This window comes from Tiliqua scincoides, chromosome 2 (assembly GCF_035046505.1).
Source record: "Tiliqua scincoides isolate rTilSci1 chromosome 2, rTilSci1.hap2, whole genome shotgun sequence".
In the NCBI taxonomy this organism is placed as follows: Eukaryota; Metazoa; Chordata; class Lepidosauria; order Squamata; family Scincidae; genus Tiliqua; species Tiliqua scincoides.
Genome location: NC_089822.1, coordinates 224629809 through 224642323, shown reverse-complemented (window position 1 = coordinate 224642323; position 12515 = coordinate 224629809). Strand labels below are relative to the sequence as shown.

The following is a 12515-nucleotide window of genomic DNA, read 5'->3' as shown; positions in this document are numbered from 1 at the left end:
AAGTCTCACAGATTGCCCATAGATCTCCTCAGACCTGTGCTAGCTCTTTAGCTGGTGCAAATCTGAGCAGACAAAGTTGTTAGAGAGGCTGTGAAAAGTGGGGAAAGGTTAGCCATCGTGCTAAGCCCACCCTCTCCTGCAGCCTCCCCAGACCTGTTGCTCCCCCCTCCCCAGTTCTGTCCCCCCACTGCTGCCTTACCGTCTCCAGTGGAATCTGTTGGTGGATTTGGAGCACTGCTGCCTCTTGAGGCAGTGTTCGGAAAATGGTTGCCAAGAGTGCTGTGTGCTCAATTGGTGGCCATTTTACAATAGTGAAATAATGCTGTCATGCTCATATGCAATGGCCCAATCTTGAATAGGATTGGTTTGTTAGATTAGCACTCCAATTCCATCCTCCCATAAGCTTTTCTACACCTCCAATTGTAAAGTCTTAACACATACTCCTCCTTTATCAAAAGCTAAGTTGTTTAGCCACGCAAGGTTGCTCATTTATTAAACTTTAAATTCCATGATACATCATAAATAGTCTAAAAACTGTTTCTATATGATACAGCTTTTGAAATTAAGCATTTCAAAACACACATCTGTGGACAAACGAGCCAAATGCAAGCATAACATTCAAGGGGGGTGCATGGTTCCAAACTAGGTATCATACTAAATTTTTAGAGCACAGTAAGTTACTGTGCTCTGCTACAACCTGGTTCAAGTGAAAAATTTGCATACAAACATTCCTGACCAGATACGTTATATTTGATGGCTGAAAACTACAATATTAAATGAAAGGGGAAAATGTTAAGATTTCCATCAAAAAATCACAACTTCAAAAGATATTTTCTTCTAGTAGTGAAGTGGAAGGAGGAAATCTGGTAAGTTTAGCAAGGAAAACCAGAGATGCTGGACCTTGTTCAGCCAAGCCACTTTGTCCAACAAAATTTGCAATAATGATTATTTTGTAATGTTGATTTTGTTCCTTGAACGGCCACTGCTTTTTCTTAGGAACAAGCAGCTATGGATTAAAAATAAAAATCACCATCTCATTGTGCACAATTTATCTCAAAGGGGATACATATTTTCAGTTTCTAGACTTGTTTTTCAATTTATGACAAATAAGACTGATGATTCATTATCAAACAAACCTCAACATTCATGTTAACTATTACAAACAAATCAGTAATGACCCAAAGTGAGTTAACAACTTTGCTTAACTATACATTCAGCTGAGCTTGATGCATTTATACAAAGCACTGAAACTAAGAACATTTAAAATTTAAAACATCACTTGTGCGATTCAGAAGTTCCTTTGGGAGGAATCTCCACTTGTTTGACTGGACGAATAGGTTTCCCCAACTTTGCAGAGAAGTCATCAGCCATGGCTCGCCTCCAGCTGGGGTTCAGAGCCAAGACTTCAAAAATGCACTCAAGTGCCATTCTAAGCAAGTCAGGATTACAGTTTACCCTGCTGTTTTACTATTTCCTGCAGACACCACTACCTTCCATAGAAGTTTTAAGAAATGTTCTCTCTGTAGCAGCAACATATTGTGATCAGATACTACTCTCAAATATCCATGTATTTTTGTATGCTTCCTAAACCCTTCTATATAGGTAAGTGGGTCTCAATAGAAACAGTTTAAACAGCAGGGCTTAACCTCAGCAGCCACTCTGTGTGATCGCTTGCCCTGAAGCCTTTGTAATGTTCATTGTAGTGAATACCTGTGAAAGTAAAACAAATGATTTTTAATCAATTTTGAAGAATCTCTATTCTAACACCATTTCACCATCATAGATCAATATGAACTTAAAGTCAATATTAATTTCTGCTTTGTACACAAATGAAGTCAGAAAGATGGCTCTTCTGCCACTTAAAATGGCAGTTATGATGCTCCAAAACTTGTTCCTAAGAAGCAACACACACTGCAGCAGTCCAAATTGATAGTGCTGCCGTAAGTACCACAGTTCTAGACAAGAATCATTAAGGAGAAAAAGAGCAAGAGCTCTAACTTGCAGTTATAATAGGATACAGAGTGGTAGTTGTTTAAGGATAGGATATGCTAAAAAGCGATATTTATGGTGATCGAGAGAAGAGGAACGTCTACTCAAGATGCAACAAGACAGGCAGTATAAGGGCACAATCCTAACCAGGTCTACTCAGAAGCAAGTTCTATTTTATTCAATAGGGCCTGCTCTCAGGAAAGTGAGGTTAGGATTGTAGCCTAAGTTACATACTATTCAGGTGAAAATAATTACTCTTACCTCTGCACATGTTGGATGTATACCTATTGTTTCATCAAGTAATGCCTTTGTGAGCCCACATTTCATTGCTGCCCCAAAACCTTGGGTAATTTCCCCAGCATTAGGTCCAAGAACATGAAATCCAATCACACGGTTCTTTAAAAAAAACAAAACAGAAGAGAAATATGCACATTAGTCCAGTTGATGTTTTCTTTTCCATTGCAGGCTGCTCATTAGTTCTTGAGGCACTGTATATTTTACCTCCTAAACATGATGTTGGATTCAAATAATGTGATAACCAGCTTATATTTAGTGTCCCAACACTTAATGGCTGCTTTTTATTTCAGTACCGTGGTGCTTACATTGCTCTTTTTCCTTTTTACTAAAGAAACTGCTTTGAGCACTTTGGAAAAGTACTATATAAAAATGAGGTGTCCTATTTGTAGCCTGGAAAGTGTTCAACCAAGAACAAAGTTCTGCTTTAATGAGTTGAATAGCTACAGACATGAAACAAACCTCAGACAGATTGCCCAAAACATAACCATCTACAGGAGCAAGACAGAGAAGATCAGCTTCATGCAGTATAGGTTCCCATCCCTTCTTATAATTAAAGGAGGAAATGGAAATAGATATCAAGTTGTCCTGGCTCTAATTAAGGTTGATGTGACAGCAAAAAGAAAAGAGGAAACAGAAGTTGTCCACACCCCTTTAAAGCAACTGCTATAGAAGAGAGATAGCATATTCCAAAGTTCAACATTATCCTAGGGTTGTGCTTCCTACGCAACAGGAAGCATAGCAGGACTTATATACATGAATATAAAGTTTTATGCATTACTGAAAACACCTGTGTAATCAGACTATAGGATACTGTTATAGGCAAGCACTCATGTAAGGCAGAAATTTTCCAGTTATATTTGCCAAGAAAAAAGGAAATTTATAAAAATGATTATATAAAGTTAACATAATGAATGACTACAGCACCAGTCAGTCAAATCAGGCAGATTCAAAGTTGTAATTAACCATTTCCAAAATGAAACCTTTAAACTACAATAAGAATGCTCTATAGAATTTTCCCCCAATCAAATGTTTTAGTTGAAATATTTTTAGCTGTTTGAAACATATTTATACAGCCTATATAATATGATAGACCTTTGCTGCTGAATCAAATCCTAGTCACTTTAGGGCATCAGAACATTTTGTAGAAAGTCGGCATTGCTACATGCAAGTTATGATGAGATGACCGATGGTATACAACTTTGCATCAACTTGTACATCACCAGTGCATTTCAACTGAATGCATCAGAAACTGAATTGTTTGGAGCTTTAAAAAACAGCAGTGAAATGAGACAGGGAGCTGGAAACCACAAGCTGCTTTACTCCACTTTTAAAATGAAGCAGTAGAAAGGAAACTGGATGGTACATTTACTAAGTGGACAATTCAGGACAATTCTGGACAGCAGCAGAACAAGTCAACACAACCAAGTAACTGGATACCTCTCTGCTTACTCTATATTCTGAAAACAAACACTCAGGACAAATTATTTTAAATAGAAATACCTACATTGTCAAGCTTATTGCAGATTACTTTTGCATAACAAGTGTTGTTATCTCTGTTAGGTATCGTCCATTCAAGTGGCCAGAACAGAGTATGATATACCTGCAGAAGAAAGGAAGTTCGGCTTTTATGGTTTCAGTTTTCACTCTATGCACCTTCTACCATACTTTAAAAAGACAGTGAACGATCACCCGCTTCATGTGGGATTTCGGTATCCAGACATGCTGCCATTGAATATCCTGGGAAGGCAGCAGAGAGCAGGGCATAATTGCCAGCCCTTCAGCATCTTAGGGCTGGAAGGAGGATTCTTTCTGTGGGGAGGACTAGCCACTTCACAAGTGAAAATACTGGGGTAGGTGAAGAGAACTGGGGTTGGAGGATGCATGTCCTCAAGCTTTGGGAAAGAACATGCCTTCTAGAAAAGGAAAAGGCCACCTCAATTCTTGAGCATACAAAAATAAATAAATAACCAGCAACAGGGCTACAGATTTCTTTCTAAGTCATACTTTTAAATCTGAAGGTTTAAAAGACATCAGTAAGCATCACCTCTAAGTTCTCTTTTCCAAGCTGCTCAACAGCTCGTTCTTCTGATAATCCACAGCAGCCATATTCCAGAGGTGTAAACACTGTAGTTGGTACATTGACGTAGTCACACTAAAATTGAAAACAAACTCATCAAAAGCAATGGAAAAACCAATTATTCCATCTGATAAACTATGCTTCTACCAGCCACAGCAAAACAGTGGTTTATATTCTAGCATCAATCTAGGATTATTTTCTATATTTAAGTTTAGCTTCCTAATGCATGTTAATGCAGGTGCATGACTGAATGCTTGCATTTCAAGACCAGCCTGAAGACCCAGACAATGCTAAGAAGTGGTGCAGTCATAAGCCTTCTTCTTACTTTCATCTCTACAAGAACTTATCTGGTACTTTCAGCCTTTATCAGGAGCTAGAGATAGTCTCTAACACAACAAAAACAGGTTGTAATTGTACGTTCTGATCCTCATCTTGCTACCTATATTACTAGATCTACTGTACCATCTGCTAATAGTCTTCAGACCAATTGGGAAGGCACAGTATTTCCTAAACTCAGTACAACTGTAACACAAGATCACTTGATATAAACATCACCACCTGTGTAAGATGTTTTGGGCACATTATAACCATCTACAGTACATTATGCAGCTCTTTGCCCAAACCTAAGAAGTTTCCTATTTATACCTCTAGCAATAACACACTTACCTTTAGGTTACTTCCTGCATAAAGCCTGCGGGCTAACAGCCTGCCTGCTTTTATTGCAACTGGGGTGAGTTCAAGCTTTCCTTCCAAAATATCTCCAACAGCATAGACATAAGGCACATTGGTTTGTTCTTCATCATTTGCAGGTATTTTCCCATTCCTGAGTTAGAAGGAACAGAAATTAGCATACCAACATCTTAGCTAACTTGACTAAGTTTTAAAAAATTTCAGTATGTCATAAAGTTAAAGCAACTTCAATTGTATTATGTAACAGGAAAGCAATTACTGTCTAACAAAGCTCTGGGTACCCAATAAACCAGATTCATATGTATACATATAATTCAAATAGCCCCATCCATCTGACTGCCCAAGACAAAATAACTTTCAGCAGTCCTCTAAACAAATGTTTTGAAATGCTAGTAGATAAGTTTAACAGTAAATTAAGGAAATCAGGTTTCCTGCTTAAAATTTAACTAAAGTTGTTCCAGCTTTTCAATTCTGAGTGTCACTGCACTGTAGCAGCTTGGTAATAACAAAATGTAAGTATCTACAGGCATAAACTATTACCAAACTAATTTTTGCAGTAGTAGTCATTAAAATCTCCAGCTTCATTCTCAGGAGTTAGTTATCAACAGGTTTAGGTCTAACTAGTCATCATTTTTGAAATGATTTGTGAAAATGAGAAATATAGTAGAAAAAATCTGCAAGGAAAGATCTGTTAAGATCAAAGCAGGCTTCTAGTTGAAAGTCAGAATACTTACTTTTCATTGACTCCCACACCAATTTTGTCCAAACCAATATTTTTGGTACAAGCATCACGACCAACAGCTAACAAAACCTGAATTTAAAAAAAAAAAGTAGAAATGCCTGAACTGTAAGGTACATGTGCTCCAGCAAACACTGGTTCTTCATCTAATAGTTCTGCAATATCTATTTATACAGGGTGGAGCAACATTGGCAAATCCTACCCCTCCCCATGCTGCCCACCTGCAGCCTCTCAAAAATATGGGGGGAGGGCGGCTGTTCAGGTCAGTACAGGGAAAGGAAAGCTGCCCTGACCCACCTTGCATGACTAGAACTTCTGCTGCAGAAGTTTTATTTAAGTGGCCTGTTAGATTCCAAACAAAATTCAAAGGGGCTTGTGGCAGGCTCCCCACAATCTCATTCCTTTTACCCCAAGACTTATTATGCTTACATAGGCAAAAGGGACTAATTCAATAACCAAAAATTTGTGCAACAAGCCAAAAAAAGCAACTTAGGTGCAACATTATTAATAGAGTTTTTATACCACTTTTCAACAGAGTCCACAAAGCGGTTTACAAAGAAAAAATGAAATAACTAAGGGCTCCCTGTCCCAAAAGGGCTCATAATCTAAAAGTTGCAAAAGAACACCAGTAGATGACCACTAAAAAAAAAAAAAAAAACACTACTGGGGTGAGGTGGGCCAGTTACTCTCACCCTACTAAATAAAAGAGGAGTACCCACTAGAAAAAGTGCCTTTTACCCAGTGAGCAGGGTTACACTATACCAGTGGTGGCTAACCTATGGCACGCATGCCACAGAGGGCACGCAGAACCTTCTCTGTGGGCACTCGCGCCGTCGCCCCAGCTGCAAGGTGCGAGCCTCTGCTTGGCGCCCCTGGGAGGCGCCAGCAGCCGCAGGCGTCTGCCGTGGAAGGGTGAGGAGCCCACGCAGCCACAAAGTCAGTCTCTTCCTGCTCGGCAGCAGCCGGGGCAAAGGAGGGAGAGGTGAGGCCAAGGGGGGGAAGGAACGGACAGCAGGGGGAAGAGGGAGGTCAGGTGGGGGGGCTGACGCCAAAAACCCAGGCATGCTCCCAAGGCGCCCCATCTAGCCAGGCCCCCCATGGAAGAGCAAGGCTGAGAGGCTCTGTGAGGGGATGTTTCTCACATCACCCCCAGCAGCCCAATGGGAGCGCTTCCTCCCTCCCCTGTCTGGGGTAAGGCAGGTGGCTCGAACGCAGCATGAACGTGCGGCATGCCAGCTGGGCACAGCAAAGCTGCTGCTGCGGGCTTTGGGGCGCCAGCCCTGCACATGGTGCTGGTCACGAAGTAAGTCTCATTAAAGTCATTCAGGCTTGCTCCCAGGAAAGCGTGACTGGGATTGCAGCCTCAGAGCCCAAGCCTATGCACTCAGAAGGAAGTCCCATTAGAGTCAATGGGGCTTGCTCCTAGGAAAGTGTGGCTAGGATTGCAGCCTGAGAGCCCAATCCTACTGTCTACTCAGTAGGATTGCATGTCTACTCAGAAGTAAGTCCATTGCAGTCAGTGGGGCTTACTCCCAGGAAAGTGAGGGTAGGATTGCAGCCCTAGTCAAAAGGGGGGGGGGGTTGCTCCTGGTTTAAGAGCCCAACCCTATGCATGTCTACTCAGGAGTCAGTCCCATTACAGTCAATGGGGCTTGATCCCAGGAAAGCGTGGCTAGTATTGCAGCTTTGGAGCCCGCTCCTGGGCATGTATACTCAGAAGGAAGCCCCATTACAGTGTGCATGTCTACTCAGAAGTCCCATTACAGTAGATGAGGCTTACTCCCAAGAAAGGGTGGCTGGCATTGCAGCCTTGGAGCCCACTCCTGTGCGTGTCTACTCAGAAGTAAGCCCCATTAGAGTCGATGAGGTTTACTCCTAGGAAAGAGTGGCTGGGATTGCAGCCTTAGAGCCCACTTCTGTGGGTGGGGCTTTTAAAAAAAAATTTCTTGTTTGAGAAAATGAGCAGTGGCAAGGTCTTGCAGCCACCCCCTCCCTGCCAATATTTCTTTACCCAGCATGTAATGAGTCTGTGGAACTCTTTGCCACAGGAAGCAGTGATGACAACTTGCCTAGATGCCTGTAAGAAGGGATTGGACAAATTTCTAGAGGAAAAGTTCATTATAGGTTACAAGTAATAATAGGTAAAAGTTAATGTACAAGTTGTTTTTTCTAAACTAAAACCTCAGTATTCAGGTTAAATTGCCATGTTGGCACTTTGCGATAAATAAGTGGGTTTTTGGTTGCAGTTTGGGCACGTGGTCTCTAAAAGGTTCGATGTCACTGCACTATACATTACACTATACAAAAGCAAATTTTTGGTTTTTCTAGATTTTGGAGAGTTTATCTCCACACACACACACACACACACACACACACACACACACACACACACACACACACACACACACACACACACACACACACACACACACGGTGCTTACAGTGTTGTATTCTCCTTCAATTATTTCTGATCCTTCTGTGGATTTTGCAACCACTTTGAGTCTTCCAGGCATGCCGTCTTCCAACTTTATAACCTGCATGGAATCAAACACAAAAACTAAGTAACCTGCTCTCAGGTCAGACAGCAATATTGTTTTGGCAGTATTCATCTCAGTCTACACACTAGCCTTAACAAACCACACCAAATTGTACACACCTGCCATATTGCTCAATGCTGCACAGAAAAGTGTCAGACAGATCACCATTTCGCTCCCTTTGGTTTTAAAAATTTCACTGACCATAGGGAACATACTTGCCTCAATAGGAACAAACTTCTTGATGAATTTTACACCATGCGTTTCCATATAGGCACCTGCCCTCTCTGCCATTTCTTGATCAAAGCCACGAAGAAAGATGGAGCGTACCATCACAGTGACATCCATACCAAGCCCAGCAAGAAATCCTGCACATTCCAAAGCTACATAAGAAGCTCCCACAACTAAAGTCTTTCCAGGGCAGTAGGGCAGGGAGAAGAGATCATCACTGAAAAGCAACAGGATTAGTTAAAATGGTTAAGATTCAGAATGCTTTTAAATGTGGCAAAGTTAAAGAGTAGACAAATTTAGCTTCAGCTCACCTTGTAATACAGTATTCTTTATCTCCCGGGACACCCAAGTATCGAGGTCTCTCTCCTGTGGCTAGAACAAATGTCTGAGCTGTGTAGAACGTTTCTTGTCCTTTCCTGTTGGTTGCCTAGAATAAAGAAATTAAAGGAAGCACTGGGACCAGCAGTATGTTTTCCAAAAGATATTGCCAGTAATATAGCGTACTGAAAACTACTTCCATGGAGCAAATATAGTACTGATCTAAAACTTACATAAGTCTATCATTGCCAGCATATATTTGTTAGCAATATCCATGTTAAGTAAATTCATAAGGGGAAATCTGACTGGTCTTTCTATAGCACCTGTGTATAAGTTATATGGTTAACTGAAAAATCTGAAAATATGCATTTATGGTAAGCCTGCCTATGTAAGCTGCTTGAGTCAACGAGATTCAAGTCTGCAAGAAAGGCAGTAGATAAATACTGTCATAAAATAAGAAATACCTACAGCCCAATCCTGAGCTGCCTGTTCCGCAGGATTGCCATGGCGCCAAAACGGCTGCCATGGCATCCTGTGTGCAACAGGGCAGCTGGCAGCAGCTCTTTGGGGGTAGGGGACTTTTGTCCCCTTCCCTCTGGGTAGGGAAGTAGCTCCGCAATGGGCTTTCATAGAATCAAGAGCCTCCATGTCAGGCCACACAGCCTGAACCGTAGCTCAGGATCCAGAGGAGTGGAGCTTCACCAGTTCCACATCCCTCCCACCCTGCTCCCTCTCCCAAGCATTCCTCCTCTCTGCTCTCTCCCCACTTCGGAACTCCTCCTCCCCACCTCCCTGCCACTCGGCAGTTTGGGCAACCGCGGAGCACCAGTGTTCCAATAGCACTAGCCAAGTGCCTGCTGGTGCTCCACCAGTTCCGGCACTCAGGGCTCACAAATGTGCTTTATGGCACGCTGGTGACAGTGCGTGTGCCAGCAGTAAGCCACTGCGCACTGTTTAGAATTGGGCCATTAGTAGCTCATTCTAAAGACCAACATTTTAAGTCTCCAAACCCCTGCCTGTGGGTCACCTCTGGCCACTGTCACCATATTAAGATATATGATGTGGCCCCGGGGCAAAAAAATTTGGAGACCCCTGTTTTAACTCAATGGCAGATAACAACAAGAGTTTTACCAATGAGACATTTGCCATTTATAGAACAGTTTGCACTTCACTGCACGCCAACATATTGGTCAGAAGCTGAATGAAATTGGTTTTCAGGAACACTGTCTTCAGAATGCTTTATTAGTTTAGACACAGTTAAAAGTGTACAGTCAGTGACTGCAAGAAGATCAGGTGCTCAGAAACAAGACCTTGTGCTCTGTATGATCACCAGCCCTTCTTTCATGTCCCTTCACATTTCCTTATTCATACTTCTAGTTATTATATTGCTTTTTGGAAAAGAAAACTTCAGAATCCAGATACCACAGAAATTCAGAATGAAACATGCAATTGAGAGCATTTGCAAAATAGTCACACGCACACTGTAGTGATTGGCAATTTTATTCTATTTTTGTGTAACATTTAATCTTCATTCTGATGACCTTAATATCCAGTTATACTGTTACATCAATCACTGTGGCTTCAATATTAAAATCTCTTAATTCTCTGTACTCTTATAGCTTTAATTATTCACAATGTACATAAAGTCAACATAAGATGTGCATAATGTAGTTATCAACTGGCATGTTACTAAGGCTGCACTCTTATACACTTTCCTGGGAGTAATCTACATTGGATATAATGGGACATACCTCTGAATAGGCAAGTACAGGATTGTCTTGGTTAGTCAAAGTTCTGAGCTTCAGTTCGACTGACTTTTTTGCTCAGAAAGATGTCTGCCCCAATTTAATAGTTCTGCCCCAGTTAGTAGTTCATTCCTACTTTGAGCATTTGTAATAAATGGAGAAGGTTCAGCTATGACCATTTGTAGGCACAATGTATTCATTGTCATTTTCAGTTTCAAGTTCAGGTACAAAAATGCAGCTTGCAATTGAAACAGCATGAGTTTAAGGACATCTGTTTTGAGGGAAGGTTATTACTTATTACTTGATCTTTTAAAAAATATTTTGCATACAAATGTACCAACTTTCAACGCACCACACTTCTGGACAGATCAAAGTTTCATTAACAGAAGACTCTGCAAGTACCTTAATCTTGTGTGGCCCAACGAACTCTCCATATGCGTTGAGATATGTCACAGACTTCTCGCGCAAGGCCACCCGATACCCCCAGTTCAATGATCCTATATAATTCTGAATTGCTTCTACCATGGTATCCCAGTTGTGCTTAACTAAAGGGAAACAAGACTTGTTTGCAAAGCAATACAGATCCAACTAATGAAATAATATTACAACAACAGAGTAAATTCAGAGTTCAAATTAGCATTACTTAGGAGAAATCTGCCTTTGACATAGATGGGGAAGATTATGACAAGCAATTGCTCAAAATTCTTGCAGTTTATTTAAGGAGACACAATGTTACCAAAGGTTGAGAAGTACACTGAAGGGATGAAATCAGCTTCACAAATTAGCAAGCTCCCTTTTAGCAATAAACTCTAACAGCTGAATTTTACACTGTTTACAAGACAAGCCCTCTAGCTGTGGATGCAGGTGGAGAGAGAATTGCCTGGTTCCCAGCCTGCATGACGTGCTGAGCAGCTATTGGTCGGGACAGGGGGCAAGCCTGGGGCACGTAGTTTAAAGGCTAGCGCCCATGCTTCCCCCAGCCTCTTGGTTCTTTGGCAGCAGCAGAACCCACCCACACACCCTTCAAACATGTCTAGCTGGTCACCTTTTGGGGCCAGGTAGAAATCTTTTGGTTTTTCCCTGATCGGCCATGGGGTGAAGCTTTTTTCGCCTACCCCTGACTGTCCCCTTGGACAGTTTCTTGGGGGTCTTTCAGCCAGGTTGGCCATGTCTGGCAGGGTAGTGCAGGAACGGGAGGAGAAATAGGGAACTGGTGTCTACCTTCAGGCAAGCAACAGGCTGGGTTAAGGCTAGTGCTGTGCCCTGAGGCTACCCAGATCGGGGGCAGCCTGGTTTGACCCTGGAATGGAATTTGGATGCTCACCTTCATGGTTCCCCAGCTCAGGGTGGGCAGAACAATTCAGCTGGCTTGATCCCCCATTTCCAGGGGTTAGTGATGAAGAACCTGGGGGAGCCTTGGGCGAGCTCAGGTTCTGAGCCAAGGTGGTTCGCCCAAAGGAGGACTCAGGCAGGAACTGTCTCCTCCTAGTTAGGTGCCCGCACTAAAGGGGGGTGGAGTGTATAGCCAGGACCTGTTGCATTGCAATGATCACTGCGCAGCTTTGTAATGGAAAAAATCATGGCCCTGTTTCAACCAAGTCTTTTGTGTCGTGCTTGTTTGCAGGGGATATCTGCGCAATTTGCTCTCAATGAAAATTATCCTTCCTCATCCATAAAATGCTTTGCTTTCTTACAAACCTTGCTGATCATACTCCCAGCCAAACTTCCTTGAATCTTTAAGTGCTTGGCCTAAGAGGGCTGCTTGATGCATCAACTTCTTTGGAATGCAGCCTACATTTACACAAGTGCCACCAAGTCCTGAAACACACACAAAAAGGATCTCATTTAAATCACATTCTGTCTGCCAACATGCACAGCATTTACGTACTTTCTGT

The 12515-nt window shown here is 42.0% G+C and overlaps 1 protein-coding gene across 1 annotated transcript in view; it reads right to left on the bottom strand.

Annotated features, from left to right (window-relative positions):
- Positions 1-463: 463 nt before the first annotated feature.
- The window catches only part of TXNRD3 (thioredoxin reductase 3), a 37713-nt gene continuing 25661 nt past the window's right edge, over positions 464-12515 (bottom strand). The window contains exons 6-16 of the mRNA XM_066613919.1: positions 12319-12438; positions 11023-11165; positions 8869-8984; positions 8549-8774; positions 8234-8326; positions 5788-5864; positions 5030-5186; positions 4331-4438; positions 3791-3886; positions 2251-2385; positions 464-1710 (exon numbers count right to left, since the gene is read on the bottom strand). Of these exons, the coding sequence (XP_066470016.1) occupies positions 1648-1710; positions 2251-2385; positions 3791-3886; positions 4331-4438; positions 5030-5186; positions 5788-5864; positions 8234-8326; positions 8549-8774; positions 8869-8984; positions 11023-11165; positions 12319-12438 (1334 nt within the window). The 3' untranslated portion in view covers positions 464-1647. The remainder of the gene's footprint in view (positions 1711-2250; positions 2386-3790; positions 3887-4330; positions 4439-5029; positions 5187-5787; positions 5865-8233; positions 8327-8548; positions 8775-8868; positions 8985-11022; positions 11166-12318; positions 12439-12515) is intronic.